The following is a 19,402-nucleotide window of genomic DNA, read 5'->3' as shown; positions in this document are numbered from 1 at the left end:
CTTGTCCTGCTCCATCAGTCCTTACCACCCAGGACTTTTAGGAGGAGTTGGCCCGCAGGGTGCAATCGGCTGTGCTCAAAGCATTTCAGAGCATCAAGCTGCCAGTGCCACTGGCCTCTCCCATACTGGTGCCCGAGCCTCCGCCTTCATTGTTTGGACCTCTACTGGAGTGTCTGGACAGCCTTGGTGCAACTGGTGCCAGAGAGGCCTTAGATACCTCCTCGGCCACAGACACCCTTCTCCGGAGCGATCACGATTCCTGGTCCTCTGAGGAGGATGACGCCTCGGGGACCGGGCACCCACACCCACGGTTCCCCAGGCCACCACCTGTTCCGGTGTACCACAGCCGATGCCCCTCCTCAATGCCTGGGAGGCCATTGATGCTGCCGGTACCCCCATGGCCTTGAGGCCCAGGCCTTCCGTCCCTCCCGGTCCCTGCCCTCAGCATCCGGCCCCTAGTGCCCTATTGACTCGTGGCCGATGACTTCTCGGACTCATCCTCAGTGTTCTCCGATGACTCTCTCTCGGAGCCTTCCCCTCCAGAGGAGCTGCATTACTCTCTGCCCGAAGACCAGTCTTTCACCAACTTTGTGAGAGCCATGGCAGAGGCCATTCTCTTCCAGCTCCTGTTGGGCATTATTTGGAGGAATCTTCAGTAAGGCAGTTCATTTACAGGACTCAATACAGCGGGCAATATCTGTAGGGGGCATAATGTCTGGAATACTTTAATGGCTGAGATTTGGGTATTGTCAGATTAAAAATTATTTTGGAAGGCCTTAAACGTATTTATTGAAGCATTCCACCATATGGTGTAGTTTGAGAGTAGATGCTGTAATCTGAAATTTCTATTTTATACTGCTGTCAGTGTTTTAATTGTGATCCGCATAATATAATAAAGTTACTATATGCAGAATATAAATGTTTTAAACAAAACTATTGAGAATCTTGCCAGATTGCCCCTGATTCCTCCTTGGTAACCAGTAGCGCATCAAAGTATTCTTAGTGGAGCTCCCCCCACCCCCTTAGCAGCCAAAGAGGTAGTCCTGTTCCACCAGGGCAAAGAGTGCAGGAATCCTACTCCTGATACTTCCTTATTCCAAAAATACAGGAGGACTCTGTCCCATCCTAGACCGGAGGGCCTTGAACAGGTTTCTTGAAACAATTTTTTTTTTTTACCTAGGCACCTTGATATCTTCTTGCAAAAAGGGGAAAGGCTAAGCTCCCTTGATTTAAAGGACATGTTCTCTCACATCGAGATCTCCACTGATCAGCAGAAGTATCTGCCATTTGGGCTAGCTTCAGCCTTGTGTCTTCACTAAATGCTTAGCCATAGTGGCAGTGCACCTTTGCAGGCTGTAAGTGCATGTTCCCCTGTCTGGATAATTGGCTGGTCAAGAGCACCTCTTGGGCAGGGGCCATGGAGTCCCATGCATTTGACCATCCAGGTGCTGGAGTTACTGGGATTTGTCATCAATTACCCCAAGTCACAACTCAGCCCATTACTGAAATTGGACTTCATTGGGGCCCTGCTAGACAGCTCAGACCAAAGCCCTTCTGCCCTGACAACGGACAATCAATCTGATGGCCATCGCAGCAGAAATTCAAGCAAGTCAGTAGGCTTGCACATGCGAAGAGCCCAATGGACCCTAAGGTCCCAGTGTCGACATGCCACACAGGATTAACAGGACTGCATCAGTTACCCTGTCCCTCCAAGACTCCTTGACCTGATGGCAGGTGGATTCCAGTCCGAAGTTGGGGGGTATCCTTCCAAGGTTCTCAGGTCCAAATTGTGCTAATGAAGGATGGATACACCCTGGGCTGGGGTGCTCATCTCAATGGGCTCTGCACCAATAGTCTGTTCTGCCCAGGAACAACTGTCAAATCAGTTTCCTTGAGCTCCAGGAAGTGGTCCAGATGTGATCATGGGCCCATGGGATGGAGCTCAAGGCCATGGTTTGGACCAATATGTAGAATGCAATTGTAGACTGCCTGAATCACTCCTTTTGACCCTACAAAAATGGTCTCTGGACCAAGGAGTGACTAATTGGATCTTCTGCCTGTGGGGAAGCCCAGAGGTGGATCTATTCAGTATATCTTGGAACAGGAAGGTTGCTCAGTTATCCCAATACAGGACCCATGGTTTTCCAACCTCCAAATGTTTTTGCTCGTTGTGGGGGCATGGGTCTCTGTATACATATCCTCCAATTCCACAGCAAAGACTTTGAAGCTTCGTGAGGACAAAGGGACTTTGATTCTCATAGCCCTTTATTGGCCGAAACAGGTCTGTAGAGGGTAAGCCCATCTCTGTACAACCTATAGTTGTATGGTTCATGTGAGATCTGCTTTGGTTGAAGCCTCTCCTAAGGCCTGCTGTGTCCTGGGACCTCAGTGTGGTTTTAGCTCAGTTCATGAAAGCTTTTTTGGAACCACTATGCTCCTGAGACCTAAAATACCTGACCTAGAAAGTTATAGTTTTGGTGGCAGTCCCTTCAGCACATAGGATCAGTACGCTCCAGGCCTTAGTGACTTGTCCAACTTACATTAAGTTTATCCATGTTAGGGTGTTCTTGCGAATGCACCTTGAGTTCTCCTGCCTAAAATAGTTGTGGATTTTCATCTTAACTAGTCCGTTGTCCTGCCAACGTTTTTTTCCCAGGACCCATTCGCATGAAGATGAACGAGGCCTGTACAGTTTGGACTACATAAGAGCCTTAGCCTTTTATCTGGAGCAGACAGAAGCCCATAGACAGTCCATCCAAATTTATTTCTTTTCATCAGAACAAGTTGGGGATCACTGTTGCCAAGCAGACACTTTACAATTGGCTAACAGACTGCATCTCCTTCTGTAATACCCAGGCGGGATTACATCTTTGGGGGGGGGGGGGCATGTCAAGGCTCACGCTGTTCAAGCCATGGCAGTGTTGATGGCCCACTTGCGAGCAGTCCCCATGGAGAAGATATACAGAGCTGCAGCGAAATTCCATCCACTCATTTGTGTCTCATTACTGTCTGGATAGGTATGGCCAATGTGACAAGTTGGTCAGTCTGTGCTTTGGAATTTGTTTGAGGTTTGTTTGAGGTATAGAACCCAACTCTGTTCCTTCCTGTGGCCCGTTATTTCTGTTCAGGTTGCCCACTTCCCTCCTTTTACCGACAAAACATTGTTCTTGTTGTGCCCGTTGGCACTTGTTTTGTTGGTCCCCTTTTTGGTTTGGGGGCTGCCTGTAGCTATGGATTCACCAATGTGAGAGGGCTGCCTTCCTGCTTCTCAGTGAAAACAGAGTTGCTTACCTGTAACGGATGTTCTCTGAGGACAACAGGATGTTGATCCTCACAAAACCTTCCCACCACCCCATGGAGTTGGGTTTCCACTTTGTGGCTTTTGATCTTTTATTATTTTAATCCTCAGTTCTATGTTATAAGGCTGAGGGGACCCCGTATTGATGCATGGTATAATGCATGCACAGAGATGCTCAGTCAAAAATTCTAGAAACTTTGATATGTGTTTTTGCCAGCTCCATCAGATGATGACACCCATATGTGAGGACTGACATCCTGGTGTCCTCTGGAGAACATCTTTTACAGGTAAGCAGCTCTACTTTCTCAGCACCCCTATTTACCAAGGGGTGCTGAGAAAGTAGAGCTGCCAGTTGCCCTTCTGAGTTAGTCTAGCGACGTTAGACAGAAGCCCTCAAAAAAAAATGTGCGTAATCTAAGTTAATTACATTATATGCTCTGATACCAAACCAGCACTAACTGCCAGCACTCAAATAGTACCACTTTAGCTATGAAAAAACACTGCAAATATTACATCAGATGCTAAAACACCAACCAGTACAACTGCTAGGAAAATAGAAACTACTTGCTAGAAGAATACCTCATCTCAGTCATACATGCAGAACACAGACACTCACCAAATAGAGTAGAGAGACTTCAAGTATAAATAGAAACTTAGAGACAAAAACTGAACTAGAAACCAAACTGAAAAAATAAACATCCATAATCATAAATCAAACAAAATGAAGAAATATAAAACAGCAACCCATAACAATAAAATAATACATGCTAATATGTTTCAAACAGCTGACTATAACATGCAGAGGAAGGTATTCAGCACTACTTAGCCAGATAAGTTTGGACTTATCAGGCTTAGTTGTGCTGTTTGAATATCAGACCATGTTCAGTGACCACCACTTAGCCAGATAGTGTTATCCATCTAAGTGGTGGATGAGATGGGGGCATTACAGGGTTGGCTTCTTATCCTTTCTTAGGGTCTGGTCAGATGAATCCAGGACCCCAGTGGGTTATGAACCTCTACCAGCAGATGGAGCAAACTAACTTCATGGTGATCTTGGGCTTCCATTGGTGCAACCAGTGCCCTCAGACTATGTCCCTAACACATCCACATGTGTGCATCCTGTGCCTGGGGGCATCACACGACGTTTGGGGCTACAAATTATACGCTCTGACCCCAAAGGGCTGCTATGCACGGCTGGACAAGATGGTGAAGGTTTTTGTATCGGGTAAGTCTGATCCTTCCACCCTGGCATTGAAGCCATCGATGCCCAAGGATCGGGGGGGAATCGCTCATCCCTTTGTCTCCTCCTCCTCCGGGACCGTCAGGTGAGGGGACACCAGAGATTGGCCGGTGTCAATTTCTAACTTCCAGACTTCTGGATCATCATCTTCGTCCTCTGCGCTGGGGAAAGACCGGGCCGAGCACCATAGATCTCGAAAGCACCACCATTGGTCTCTGTCTTTGCGCAGTGCGAGACTCTGGTTGGCTTCTGTGCTTGCCACCGAAGTGGCCACAGTGAGAAGAGGCCTGGCCCCCCCCCCCCCCCCCCCGCACCGTCAGGACCTTGCATGCCGAAGCTCAGGTCAGCGTACCAGTAAACGTACAATTGCCACGTGCATTTTGGATGCACTAGACTTACACCTGATGCAATACTGGAATTAGTGCGGCCAAAACACGTGTCCAAGCCAGCGCATAGCTAATGCTTATCACATGTAAATTCTATGTAGATGAGGCTATGAGCTATTATCCCACGATTCAAAAATGTTGCGCACAGCCAAATTGTCCATTGTAAAGTGGCAAATTTAATGACAGCCCGGGAGCTGTCATAAGGCATGCTGCGTGAAGCACTCAACCAAAAAAAAATTAAAATCCTGCTTTCTGTGGTTTCTCCTAAAAGTATTGTCACGATACAAAATAAGAGGAGCCACAGAAAACTGAATCGTGTAAAAAAGTGTCTTGGGGGGGGGGGGGGGGGTAGGAGAATTCTGAGCCCAATATATACACAGTCTAGGCCATGTATATCATGCAGGTAGCAGGAGAAAACAGATACTCGTATTGAGCATCTACCCTAGCCCATCTGATCACCATCAGGCCGATGCAATATTGTCGCACAAGAAACGGGCGCTCATGATTGAACACCCACTTTCCTAACGCATGCCCATCCACCTCTCCCAGATGCTCGATGCAGTAGGCTAATGAGCTTCAGCGTTAAATAGCGCTAGGGGAATTGTGCGTCCTTGGCGCCTCCTCAGCACTGGGCACCCAGGAGCCGTGGCTGTCAGTGCAGGTTAGGAAAACAGATGGTCTTAAAATATATTGGCTACTTCTCAAAATATTTACACATTGGATTAAAAAGAAATCAGGAGAGTTAACCAGTTTTGTATGAAGAATATTTATTTAAAACACTTTTATTCCGCTTTTAGTGGCAATGCCATAGTAAGTGGATTACAAAAAACACATAACATTCTTAAAACTATCAGCAAAAAAAATGTGACAAAAGCTTCTCTGAATAAAATTCCCTTAACAGTTTTATGAAAGTTTGAAATCTGTGAGCTCCCTTAACTCCACGTAAATCATTCCACAAAACACCCCCAAGAGAAAGAGCCCATGATCTTGTATCATGTAAAAGAATGTTAATGTATTTTTCTCTCCACAGACTTTTGAAGAAGCTGCACTGTGTGATACCTTGAATAAAAATATTATGAAGGCTGGATATTCGAAACTTACTCCAGTGCAGAAATATAGCATTCCGATTATATTAGCAGGACGTGATTTAATGGCATGTGCACAGACAGGTTCTGGAAAAACGGTACTTTTAAAATAGTTACTTTGTATGACTGCCTCAGATTTTAATGCAAATTTGTTTTCTAAACACGGTATCTAATGTAACAAATGTTTTGCTGCACTAAATTCTGATTTCTCTGGAGACGAGTGGATCGCTCATCACATGAATGTCATTGGTGCTGATCACATTTTTTGAACTTTCCAGAAAGTATTTAACATTTTAGGCATGCACAGCAATTCCTTTGGCATCAGTGTTCATGTCATTTGTATGCACACTGCTAAATGGACGTTTTTCTATGAAAAACAGAAATCCTCTACTTTCCTTAGCCTATCTGGTAGTGTTTTTTTGTATTTTTGAAAATTTCTTCTTTTTTGACAAGGTTATCTGGCCAGCTTTAGGCCACAGTCCATGTCTGAATGAGAGGAAATACAAATACCGCACAGAGTACAAAAGGCACGGCAAAAAATAAATGAAAATGTCCCTTGGCAAAGCAAACCATTTTAATGAGAAATGTAGTGAATTTTGAGCAAGAAACAAGTCCCCTGATACGGGCCATGTTTCATAGTAGCTGTGTCAGGAGACACAATTATTTTAAACCAGGAAAATAATTTTGAAGACCAAAAAATATCTGGCCAACAGTATCAGTGAAATACAATCCATTTTATAGCACTAACCAAGAATATATAGCAAAACTAATTCACGCTGTCATCTGATTGCACATCTCAGAGAATAGCAGAGCTCAAACTTTTTTTTTTCTTTTCATTTTTTTAAACTAGTAAAGAGAGGCACCAAAAAGTTATGTGGAAGAAATAAACTATTCCCTGTACGTACCAGGATCAGTCCAGACAGTGGGTTATCTCCCCCTTCCAGCAGATGGAGTCAATTAGAACTTTGAAGGATGTTTCCTTATAAGGTAGTGCACCCTCTACTAATCCTCAGTATTCTCTTGACTCCAGCAGATGACAGTGGTGGCTTTCGTTCCCCACTGAGATGACTAGAAAGCGATTTTAGGAATTTTCTCTATTTTCCTCAGCTTTCCTTTCTTTTGGATGGATCAAGTCTAATTAAAAAAAAAAAATCTCTTGAATTTTCTGAGGGAATTATTTGGAGAACTTTCCTGTAGCATCTACTCCTGTTTTAGTGGGATCATTCTATTGCTTGCAGGCAGTACTATTTGCAGCTCTCCCCATCCCTCCCATCTCTGTTGTCGGGGTAAGCTTGTTTTTATTTCCTTTTGACAGGTTATTTCCTCTCTCTGGAGTGCAAGTCAGTGGTGCTGACCTCTCCCCCTGTAGCTGCTATCCAACCCGCTGCCCCTGAGACGCCGTTTTCCTCTGGGCAGCTGGCTCAAAGAGGCATTATTCCTCTCTGCCTCTCTGTGGGTCGCTGAGGGATAGAGAGAGAGCGGGACTGAAGCGGAGGCTATTACCCGCTTCTTACAGCCACGAACCTCTGAAGCGTTAGGAAGAACAGGCTGAAGTGGAGGTTTTTCCTGCTTCTCGCAGCTTTAAACCTTGCCTGTTTCTCGCATTAAGAACAGCTGGTTCCCTCGCAGCTCCGTCTGGGTTCCCCTTGCCTCGTTCGTCCAGGTGCTGCGCTTGTGGAGAGCCCGGGTCAAGGCTCTCCCGCGAGGGGATTTGCACAGCTTGCCTTCTTGGTGGGGAGGGACCCTCTCAACCGCAGGGCCGCTCTGGTTCTCTTCTTCTGGCGCCTAAAAGCTATGGGGCCGACCCCGATCCTGCTGACTGCTGAAACGGTGGCCATTTTGTCTCCAGACTCGGCTGCTTCGGCGCTAACAGGAGAAGAGCAGGACACTCCTTTTTCATCTCAGCTGCCGGTTTTGACACCTGTTCCACCTCTGGAGCCTTTTCCTCCGTCAGGGGATCTTCCCACTCTTCCTCCATCGGGGCCACCTCCGTTTTCCACAGATTTTGTTCTCCTGCTTCACAATGCTTACCTGGCCAGAATGGGCCAGCACCAGGAATTTTTGGTGGGACCTCCTCCTCCCAAGGTACCCAGAATGGCTGATTCCACTGAGGTCTTGGGATATGCCCAGACCATGGGGAGTACCCAAGGGTCAGCAGTCCCGGGACCAGGGGTACCTCCAACCATCTCAAGCACTCCGAGGGTCTGTTTGGTACACCCCTCTGCGGGGGGGGGGGGGTCCTGTTCCTCAGCAGGATCCGGATGAACCTTCAACTACGGCTCAATTGGAAGGGGATGATCCTAGAGTCCTGCAGATCTTCCAGAGAGATGAGCTGGACCCCCTCATTCCACATATCCTACAGGAATTGGACATTGAGGCCCCTCAGGAGCCTAATCCACCAGCGAAGAAAGGGGACCCCCTTCTAGCTGGTCTGTCTGCCGTGTAGCTCCTTTCCTTCCCATCCCATGTTCCTTCAACTGTTATCCAGGGAATGGGATTCTCAGGAGACCTCCCTCAAGGTCGGCAGAGCCATGGATAAGCTATATCCTCTACCGGATGATTTCCTGGAGCTTCTTAAGATTCCCAAAGTAGATTCTGCAGTCTCAGCAGTGACTAAAAGAACTACCATTCCAGTAACGGGTGGTGCAGCCTTGCGAGATCTTCAAGATCGAAAGCTGGAAGTTTTCGAGGTGTCCGCCCTGTGGGTCCGGGCGGCCATTTGTAGTTCCTTCGCTCAGCGTGCAGGCTTCCGCTGGCTTCAACAGCTGCTCAGCTCCCAGGAATTGCCTCCTGAGGAAGCACTTCAGGCAGACCACCTGGAGGCCGTCATAGCATATGGAGCAGACTCTCTATATGACATTCTGAGAGTATTGGCTAGATCTATGGTTTCTGCAGTCTCTGCTAGACGACTCCTCTGGCTTCGCAGCTGGGATCCCTACCCTTCAAGGGCAAGCTACTATTTGGGGAGGATCTGGACCACATTATCAAGTCCCTCAGAGAGAATAAGGTACACAAACTGCCAGAGGATCGTCCTCGTTCTTCTAGGTCTTTTAATTCCACTAGAAGCCGATTCAGGAATCAATGTCGTTTCCGCCAGGCAAGGACTGCAGCTCCTCGTCAGCCATCCTCTCGATCTCAATCCTGGACTCAGTCCTTTCGTGCCCGAAGACAGCCCCGCTCTGTCTGGCCCAGGGGATGTCCTCCAAGTCTTCACAATGAAGCTATGCCGGCCCACTCCCCGATCCCCAGGATAGGGGGACTTCTCTCACTTTTCTACAAGGTGGGTCAACATCACGTCAGATCAGCGGGTCCTGGATATTCTAAGACACGGCTATGCATTAGAATTTGCTCGGTCGCTAAGAGACAGGTTACTCTTCTCTCCATGTGGCCCAGTCCAGAAACAACTCATAGTCCGGCAGACACTCGACAGGCTTCTGGCTTTCGGAGTGATTCGTCCCCTGGAATTAGGCCGGGGACATTATTCGGTATACTTCGTAGTCCCCAAGAAGGAAGGTTCCTCCCGCCCGATCTTGGATCTCAAGATGGTCAACAGGGCCCTCAAGATTCCCCACTTTCAGATGGAAACCTTGCGCTCTGTGATAGCGGTGGTACACTCCAGAGAATTTTTGGCCTCCCTGGATCTGATGGAAGCTTATCTACACATTCCCATCCTCCAAGCGCACCAGCGTTTTCTGCGATTCAAGATTCTGAGACAGCATTTCCAGTTCCAGGCTCTATCCTTTGGTCTTGCGACCACTCCTCGAACCTTCATGAAGGTGATGATAGTAATAGCTGCCACTCCGGAGGGAGGGAGTCTTGGTGCACCCATACCTAAACGACTGGCTCATTCGGGCAAAGTCCTCAGCCCAGTGCCACCGGGCGGTCGACAAGGTGTTGACGCTTCTTCACTCCCTCGGTTGGGTGGTCAACTTCGCCAAGAGCAGCCTTTCTCAATCTGTCTCTGGACTTCCTGGGGGCACATTTCGACACCGTGCTGGTCAAGATGTCTCTGCCCCCGGACAGGGCTCATACACTCATAGCTCAGATACAGCGATTCATTGGTCTCTCGCTTCCAACGGCATGGGATTACCTCCAGGTCCTGGGATCCATGGCTTCCACCATCTATCTGGTCCCCTGGGCATTTGCACATATGCGTCCCTTACAGCGCGCCTTGCTCTCCTGCTGGAAGCCAGTGTCTCGGAACTTCCACTCCATCCTTCCTCTCCCGCAGGGAGCCAAGGACAGTCTCTCTTGGTGGTTCAATCTCTCATCTTCTCCAGGGTGTTCCTTTGGACATCCTGAAATGGGTAATCGTCACGACGGACGCCAGTCTCTCTGGCTGGGGAGAGCGGTGTGTCAGATGAGTTTTGCGCAAGGGAATTGGACGCCGTCCCAAGCAACTTGGCCAATCAATCGCTTAGAGACCAGAGCAGTGCGTCTGGCATTGAAACGCTTCCTACCTCTCGTCCGTCGCGCAGTCCGAATACTCTGACAATGCGACAACTGTGGCCTACATCATTCGCCAAGGGGGCACGAGGAGCCGGCATGTCTCTCGGGAGACAGACAGGTTGATGGCGTGGGCGGAGACTCATCACTCCTGCCTAGCGGCTTCCCACATCGCAGGCGTAGACAACATTCAAGCCAACTTTTCAGTCAACATCTAGATCTCTGAGAGTGGGAACTCTCAGGAGGCGGTGAATCTCCTGATCCTCAGATGGGGGACCCCCCCCTATCTGGATCTAATGGCAACCTCCCGGAATGCCAAGGCAGCTCGGTTTTTCAGTCGCAGAAGAGAGTACTGTGCAGAGGGAGTGGAGTGGATGCCTTAGTCCTCCCCTGGGTCCCATCACGTTCTCCTCTTCGTGTTTCCCCCTTGGCCTCTGGTGGGCAAGGTGCTCCAGAGAATAAAGTCCCACCAGGGTCCGGTAATGCTGGTGGCGCCGGAATGGCCCCGTCGTCCATGGTTTGCAGACTTTATCAGCCTCCCAGTGGATGGACCTCTTCGTCTGGGTCACCTTCCACGCTTGCTGCATCGGGGTCCAGTATCTTTCGCCCAGGCCGATCGCTTCTGTCTTGCGGACTGGCTTTTGGGAGGCGCCGGCTGAGATGGCGTGGATATCCAGAGGCCATTATCTCGACCCTCCTCAAGGCTAGAAAGACATCTACCTTCGCCTATAACAGGGTATGGAAAGTGTTTGAGAACTGGTGTGCCTCCATACCTGTTGCCACGTATCGCCTCGGTGGCTCAGATCTTCTCTTTTCTTCAACAGGGACTGGATAAAAGTCTGGCCTACAACTCGCTGAGAGTGCAAATCTTTGCCCTAGGCTCTCTACTTCATCAACAAGAGGGAACATCCCTCTCCTCTCACCCGAATATCATCAGATTCCTCAGGGGGGGGTGAAGCACGTGAAACCCCCGGTCCACCCTCTTTATCCTTTGTGGAGTCTCAATCTCGTTCTCCGAATCTTGGTCTGTCCACCCTTTGAACCCATGCGTTCCGCGACCCTCAAGGATATTACTCTGAAGACTGTTTTCCTGGTAGCTATCTGTTCTGCCTGCAGAATCTCTGAGCTTCAAGCACTCTCGTGCAGAGAGCCCTACCTTCGTTTTACAGATTCGGGAGTTTCCTTGCGCACTGTGCCTGCTTTTCTGCCCAAGGTGGTTTCAGAGTTCCACTTGAATCAGACGGTAGAGCTTCCGTCCTTCTCAGCGGACACATCGGCAGATCTACGCAAGCTAGATGTCAAGCATATCCTCATTCGCTATCTGGAAGTCACTACTGATTTTCGCTTGTTGGACCATCTTTGGTCCGAGGAACGGGGCCAAGGCGTCAAAATACCATTGCTCGCTGGCTGAAGGAGGCGATCTCGGTGGTCTACATTGCAGTGGGTCGACAACCTCTGGCGGGTGTCCAGGCCCATTTTCTTTGAGCTCAGGCTGCTTCCTGGGCGGAGATGCAATCTGTCTCGTTCCAGGAGATTTGTCGAGCGGCAACTTGGAAATCGTTGCATACCTTTGCTCATCATTATCTACACATACAGTCGCCTACTTTTGGCTCCTTTGGCTCTAGGGTCATTCAAGCAGGGCTTTCTGGGGCCCACTCTACGTAGGGAAGCTTTGGTACATCCCACTGTCTGGACTGATCCTGGTACGTACAGGGAAAATAAAATTATTCCTTACCTGCTAATTTGCGTCCCTGTAGTAACAAGGATCAGTCCAGATGCCCTCCCTGACTGTTTTATTGGGTTTGGGATTGCCTCTCTGCTCAAATTGTTCTTCAGTGCCTTTTTTCGTTTGGCTGGTTAATGTTCATTCTGCAAGTTTGTTGTTTGACCTGTTTTGTGCCTTTTGCACACTGTTGTTTGTTAATTCTATTCTTGATCCATCCTGATTTTCCTCTTCGCTTTGATATACTCCATACTGAGGATTAGTAGAGGCTGCACTACCTTATAAGGAAGCATCCTTCAAAGTTCTAATTAACTCCTTCTGCTGGAAGGGAGCGATAACCCACTGTCTGGACTGATCCTTGGTACTACAGGAACGAAAATTAGCAGGTAAGGAATAATTTTCTTATCAAAATCAAATATGTAAAAAAAATATATACATACACTAGATTGTAAGGAAATAAAACTTGCACCAATAAAAAGAATTGGAAAATATTAGAGATGAAAAAAATACTAAATACAAATCACAGAAATGAAATAATGGTCAAACACTTTTACAAGCACTATATATCTCATGAAAACTGTTTATTTGCTCTGCAAAAAGGACTTTCGTTTTGTTGTGGGTTAACCAAAACAAACACTTAATACCTGCAGTTTAAGAAAGATCTTTATTTAGATAGATTATTAGAATGTTCCAGGAGAATATAAGATAATTCAGAAGCAATCTCAGGAAACAGTTTGCACATTAAATTAAATTTGCACACCAGTGAGCTAGCTTGTTTTTATAACATTTTCCTAATTGGTTGACATTAACACAAGGTCCTCTTAATAGTATCCTGGTGTTTTATCTTATATTAATGAAGCTGGGATTCTTGAAAAAACCTGCAGTTCTTGAATATTGAGCCCAAAGAGCAGGAATCAAACTTAAAAGTTAAACTCAACATACTTTTTAACCTTTGGCCTACCTTCTAGCACCTTAGCATATTCTGATATGTCAGCAATCTTAAATAGTTCTATAAGTCTATTCATTATAAATGTACAGTGCAGCTTCATAGGAAAACCTTTTCAAAGCACCCTAACAATTTATTTTTCCCTCATCAAGCCATCTTTTAGAGAATTTCTTGTTTTTGGTTTTGCCTTAACTGTTTTTCAGTTTGAAAAGGCCAGATGCTTTGTTTTTAAATACAGATACAAGCAAGCCAATACAATAAAAATGCATGGGAAACGGTCGCTCAGTGTTGGGCAGGTGTTAATTTGTGAGTGTAAAATGTGTGCAGGGCCGGCGGAACCACTAGGCGAGCTAGACCTGTGCCTAGGGCGCCGAGACTTAGGGGGCGCCGCGGCAGACAGCAGAATTTTGAAAGGGCAAAAAGTGCCCTTTCAAAATTCTGCCAGCCTTCGCTCGCCTAGATGGAGACCAAGCGTTGAGATTTAGGGGGCGCTGCGGCAGGCAGCTCCCGACTCGCCCTGCCGCCCCGCCAGTGTCACCTTCCCGACGCCACCCTAGTGGTCCAGCGGAGGTCCCGGGAGCGATCTGCCGCTCCTGGGGCCTCCGCTGCCACTAAGCAAAATGGCGCCGGTGACCTTTAGCCCCTACCATGTGACAGGGGCTGAAGGCCACCGGTGCCATTTTGCTTAGTGGCAGCCGAGGTCCCAGGAGCGGCAGATCGCTCCTGGGCCCTCCGCTGGACCACCAGGGGAGGGGGGGCGTCGGGAGGGTGGCACTGGGGGGGGAGAGGCAGGGAGAGTCGGGGGCTGGCTGCCTGCCGCGGCGCCCCCTAAGTCTCTGCGCCTGGTCTCCGGCTGCACCGATCTTCCTTTCTTCGGCCACGTGATCAGCTAGACCAGCTGCGCCGATCTTCTTTCTGTGTGTGTGTATGTGATGTGATGTATATGTAAGAAAGGAATGGAGCTTGTGTGTGTGTGTGAGAGAGGAATCTGCCAGATTAAAAAAATGAAGTGTGATAATACATATACCTCAACTTGTGTGCTGATTTTGTTGAAAAGTTGGATGAAAGATGAAATTACAAAATTTTAAGAATCCTTCTGCTGGAAAATAAAATTTAACAAAGTGGGTAGAGACAAATACTAAAGTAAAAAAAAAAATTAAAGTATTTAAAATGTTCATCTCAGCAAAATCACAAATTTACGATACTGATGCCAGGTGGGTTTTTTTGGGTTTTTTTAAGCATAATTTAAGCATGAAGACTAGAATAGTTCCAATCTGAAACAGTTTTGCTTTTTTTTTTTTTTTTTTTTTTAAGCCTTTAGAAAATGTATATTTTTAAATGACTAAGACTGGAGTCTTCCCATTTAAAAGGGAAGCTAAGGATGTCTTTCTGTTCCATATCTCCCACATGAATAATCATACGACTGATAGTTTGAAGAAACACACTTGCTTTATTGCCTGAAAGCATAAAACAAGAGAAGGTGTAGGTGGCTGTCCCTTGGGAGGACAGCCACCTTCTGATAGGAATGTGGTTTTCTTATTTAATGGTTGGGAGCATCACTTTCACTTTTAGTAAAAGTGAAAAATGCAGTAAGTCTGAAAGCAAGGTGCTTCTGTGAGTGTAATGTGTATGTGAGACAGGGAGAGTGCTTCTGTATGTGTGTGGTGTATATGTGAGTCAGGGAGGGTGCTTGTGTGTGCGAGAGAGATGGAGCATGTTTTTGGCTGGCTTGTGGCTGTGAGAGAGGGCATGTGTGTGATTGAGCCTGTTTGTAAGTGAGAACGTGTGTGATTGAGAGCTTGTGTGTTAGTAAGAGAGAGCGAGAGCATTGTGTGATTGAGAGAGACTGGCCAGAGAGGTGATTGGTATATGTGTGTGTGTGTGTGAGAGAGAGAGAGAAGAGACTGGTTGTGGTCCCTAAGGAAGAGGACTGTGAGGACAGCTTCAACAGCTACTGCGGGTATGGCCTGCAAGAGAAAGGAGTAGGAGAACTGCTGGAGAGGGTAAGTAAAGGTGGCTTGTTAAGTTCATTTTTCTTGATTGACTACCATTTTAATTATTGGGTAGTATGTGATGTGTCTGCTGTTTGAAATATTTTATTGGTGTTTGGTAAAGCTTTCAAAATTTGCATGCATCTTTAATTATTGGATATTCTATTCATCAGCTGTTTTGAAATTATCTTATTTGTATGGTTTTATAATTATGATTAATGATTGATATATCTTTATATTATTGATTTGTTTCACAAGGAATGGTGAAATTTTTGTTTTTCCATTGTTACACTGTATAGAGTCTGGCGTGATGCGTTATACAGTTCAGTTTTTGTCTGTACATTTCTGTTTATACTTTGTGGCTTTATTCTGTATTTGCTGTCTCTGCTCTGTATGTGTGACCATGATGAGAGATTCTTCTTGCATATAGTGTCTGTATAGGGATCATTAGCAATCGGGTTTGTTTTGTTTCCTCAGTAGGTGGTGTATTGGTATTCTAGGACCCAGTGTAATATTTACCCTTGCTTTTTCAAAGGTAGGGTTATTGTTGTTTGAGTCCTTGGTGTTATTACTGTTATGTTACGATGGGATTGCAGTATAGATTTTGAGTGTCTTTTTTGCGGGGTTTTGTGTTAGTTCACAATGTGCCTGGCAGTGGAAGGTGTTTGTGCTGCTGTTACTGTGAGGTGACACCAGAATTTGAAAATATCTTTTAGTATGATGAGCTGTAAGGGAAACATCCAAGCTCCATTGTTTAGGGGAATTTCAGTGGATGCACAGAGTTAGAGAACTGAAGATGCAGGATTTGTATTGACATTCTGTTCCTTCCTATATATTCCTGACTTCACTTTCATAGCCCTATAGAATTAGTTGAATGAGGCTATCAAATAATTTTATAGTGTGAAACTGGCCAGCTTTTTAAAATTACCCAGAAGAGCCTTTGGACTTTTTTATTAACATTTTTTTTAAATAACCAATTTTAAAGCAGGATCCATGCTATAGAGGTGGGTGTGATGAAGAAATGTCATTTTGGCTCCCCCCCCCCCCCCCCCCCCCCAAATTCTTCTGTCTAGCGACACCACTGATTTTCTGTGACCTTAAGCATTAGTACAAGAAAGATTAAGGGGACGATGCTGGAGAGGCACACAAATGCATTGGCCCCTGGGTGCCGGAGACCCTTGGTGCGCCATTGGGTGCGAGTCATATGGGGCCGCAAGCGGGTGGCAAAGAGGAGTGGAGATTTGGCGGGCCGCGAGCAGTGCCCAACCTCCTTGTGACCGGAAAACCACACAGTCAACGGGCGTGATCGAGAATGAGGTAGGAATCGGGGCTGAGACCGGGGGGTGGCGGTGCAACGGGCGCAAGGGAGAAGGCTCGCCTAGGGCGCCAAATCCCCTTGCACCGGCCCTGAATGTGTGGATTAGGTGCAATTTTTTTTTCTGTAGCTGGGACGTATGACTAATTCCCTCATCAAAATGCATTTGTATGTAATGACAGCTATTAGTTTTGAGGGGGGGGGGGGGGGGGTTTGGACGTGCGTTTTGGATGCACTATATCCCTTGTATAAGGGGTAGTGGACAACCAACTGCGGGTAAAACAGTGCGCTCAGTTGAGCGCGCTTTACTGTATCAGCCTGAAGATGGGTTACTGTGTGCCATTAGGTAAAACAATGAGATTAACTCAGAGGCAGGCCTATTAATGTGGGATTTCTCAGATGTGGAATGAGTTTCCAAGAGGTTTTAAGGTGACTGTTTGGTTTTTAGGCACATCTTGAAAACGTGATTTAATTTGAGTCTAGCTGGGAAGAGTTATAGTCACAGGAGACAAGTACTGACATATCTGGCTGTAAGGATTAACTGCAGAATTCGGCAGTTCTCTTTGTATCTCATATGTTGTGTACAGAATTGTTGGTCTCCTTGGGATGGGGGGGGAGGGGTTAGGGAGTAGATAGGATGTGTGGATTGAAAGCTAGACGGATGATGAATGGCTGGAAGTGTTGGGCTGTCTGTGAGTGAGTCAGTGGATGAATGGGGGGGTGCCTTCATTGGTTTAAAAACGATTGCATGTTGGTAATTGACAAGCAGTGGGGGAGGACATGATGGTTGTTTCAATTTTCTCAATGACTACTCGCTGTCTCTGGTTTTGCCTTGTATTTGTATGCCACTGTTCTGCCTATGAGTTGCATATCTTAATAAAAAGGATTCTGCTAAAAAAAAAAAAAAATGCTGACATAAAATATAGAAAGAGGAAAAACTATACTTCACAATTTTATTAATGAAACAATTTGGAGCAATTCTGTTTTTGTACAAAAGATTATAATATATTTTACCAAACCACACAATAGCTAAGGGTCACCACCTTTCTTACAGGACAAGCAGGATGGTTGTCCTCACAAATGGGTGACATCGAGGATGGAGCCCACCACGGAAAACTTCTGTCAAAGTTTAACAGAACTTTGACTGGCCCCTACTGGGCATGCCCAGCACGGCACTGACCCTGCAGCCAGCAGGGGTCTCCCTTCAGTCTTCTTTTTTCCGCGCGGCAGTTGCCACGCGGTGAAAGGAGCTCCTAACCACGTTTCCTGACAGGAAATCTGAATTTCTATATTCTGAAGAAAATTTGCCCCTCGGGGGTCTCCCTTCAGCAAATTTTTACATTCGCGGAATTCCGGTAAGTTTTTTACCGTTTTTTGTCGACTTACGTCGAATTTGGCCCTTGAGGCCTGTCGACAGTCGCTAATCCCGCGGCTAAATTTTTGGCCCAAGGCCATGGCGACAGGGTTTTGCCGATGTCTGGATTGCACCCGGACTATGTCAATCACAGACCCCCACAGGGTCTGTGTTTTGTGTCTAGGCAGCGAGCATGATGTCCTGACTTGCACCAAATGTGCCTTAATGATGCCCAAAGGTCGCAAGGCCAGGATGGAGAAGATGGGGCTCCTCTTCCATGCTCGCACCCCAACGCCATCGATAGCATCGACGTCATCGGAACCGGCACCGTCGAAGTTGCACCATCATCGTCAACCCTCCGGTGACCGTCCACCATCGATGACTTCACGGCCGTCGACTCCCATCCCTTCCCCGGATGGGCGAGGGGATCGGAAAGAAAAACATCGCCACCGACGGCACAAGTCTCGGCCTGTCGAGGATCCACAACCATCGACCTCCGCACAGACCGAGCCACAGACTAAAAAGCCTCGATCGGACCTGGCACCGTCCGCGTCTCGCTCGCAGGTACTGAGGAAACCCTCACCCCTTCCGGGTGTGGGAGCCGTGATCCCACCGGTTACGGTGGTCCCTCCGGCTCTGCCTCCGCCTCCCTCTCCCGTTGAGCCGGGTCTCGTTACCCCTGGTCTCCGGGAAGAACTGGACCGGCTGGTTCAGGAGGCCATCGAAAAGGCGATGCAGAAGTTCCAACCTCCACCGGCACCGACTCCGGCACCGACTCCGCCACCGAGCAAGGACCCGACAGTCGAGCCACTAGTGGGAACACTAGCACCGTTACTGCACCGTATGGAAGCACTGCTAACGGCCCTTCCATCGATGATTCCAGTACCACCTGCAACACCACCGTCTCCGACGGGATTATCATCGGGAGGGGAAACACCGTTTGTTATTCCCCCTTCAGGGGTGGTCCCATCGGTGCCTTCTCATCCCTCACCGATATATCCGTCGGCTCCACCGATTCCAAGGCCGGCACCGATTCCATCGACAGCACCGAAGCCCTCGATGCCGTTTCCGGTTCCGCCTTCAGCACCGATGCCATCGAGATTATTCTCCATACCCTCGGTGATTCCTCTCAATATCCCGGACCCTCAACCAGGACCTTCAGGGCTTCAAGCCCCACAGGATCCCTATGATACCTGGGGAGATGACACCTCTTCTGACACGGATTTGCCTTCGCCACCGTCCCCTACAGAGAGTAGAAAGCGTTCTCCTCCTGAGGATCTCTCCTTTATTAATTTTGTGAAGGAGATGTCAGAGGTGGTCCCCTTTCAGCTACAATCTGAAAAAGATGACAGACACCAGATGATGGAACTTCTCCAATTTCTGGATGCTCCTAAAATCATCGCTTCCATCCCTATTCACCAGGTGTTTCTGGATCTTCTGAAGAAGAACTAGGAATCTCCTTCATCGATTTCCCCAGTCAACAAAAAAGCTGACTCCACATACCTAGTCCAGTCAGCACCAGGTTTTCAGAAGCTTCAGCTGGATCATCGCTCTGTCGTCGTTGAGTCGGCTCAAAAGAAAGCTAAGCGCCAAAAACCACACTCTTCAACCCCACCTA

General features: G+C 47.4%; 1 protein-coding gene across 9 annotated transcripts in view; it reads left to right on the top strand.

Moving 5' to 3' along the window:
- DDX4 (DEAD-box helicase 4) overlaps positions 1-19,402 on the top strand; it is a 429,564-nt gene that overhangs the window by 241,277 nt on the left and 168,885 nt on the right. For 8 of the 9 annotated variants that reach the window (XM_029577062.1, XM_029577068.1, XM_029577077.1 and 5 more), the window contains one exon: positions 5,955-6,107. The exons of the other annotated variant lie outside the window; for it this stretch is intronic. In XM_029577062.1, coding sequence (XP_029432922.1) covers positions 5,955-6,107 — 153 coding nt within the window. The remainder of the gene's footprint in view (positions 1-5,954; positions 6,108-19,402) is intronic. 9 annotated transcript variants of the gene reach the window in all.

The sequence above is a fragment of the Rhinatrema bivittatum genome, chromosome 1, assembly GCF_901001135.1.
Source record: "Rhinatrema bivittatum chromosome 1, aRhiBiv1.1, whole genome shotgun sequence".
NCBI classification, from domain to species: domain Eukaryota; kingdom Metazoa; phylum Chordata; class Amphibia; order Gymnophiona; family Rhinatrematidae; genus Rhinatrema; species Rhinatrema bivittatum.
Note: the sequence above shows the minus strand (reverse complement) of the source record. Positions and strands in the feature narration are given on the sequence as shown.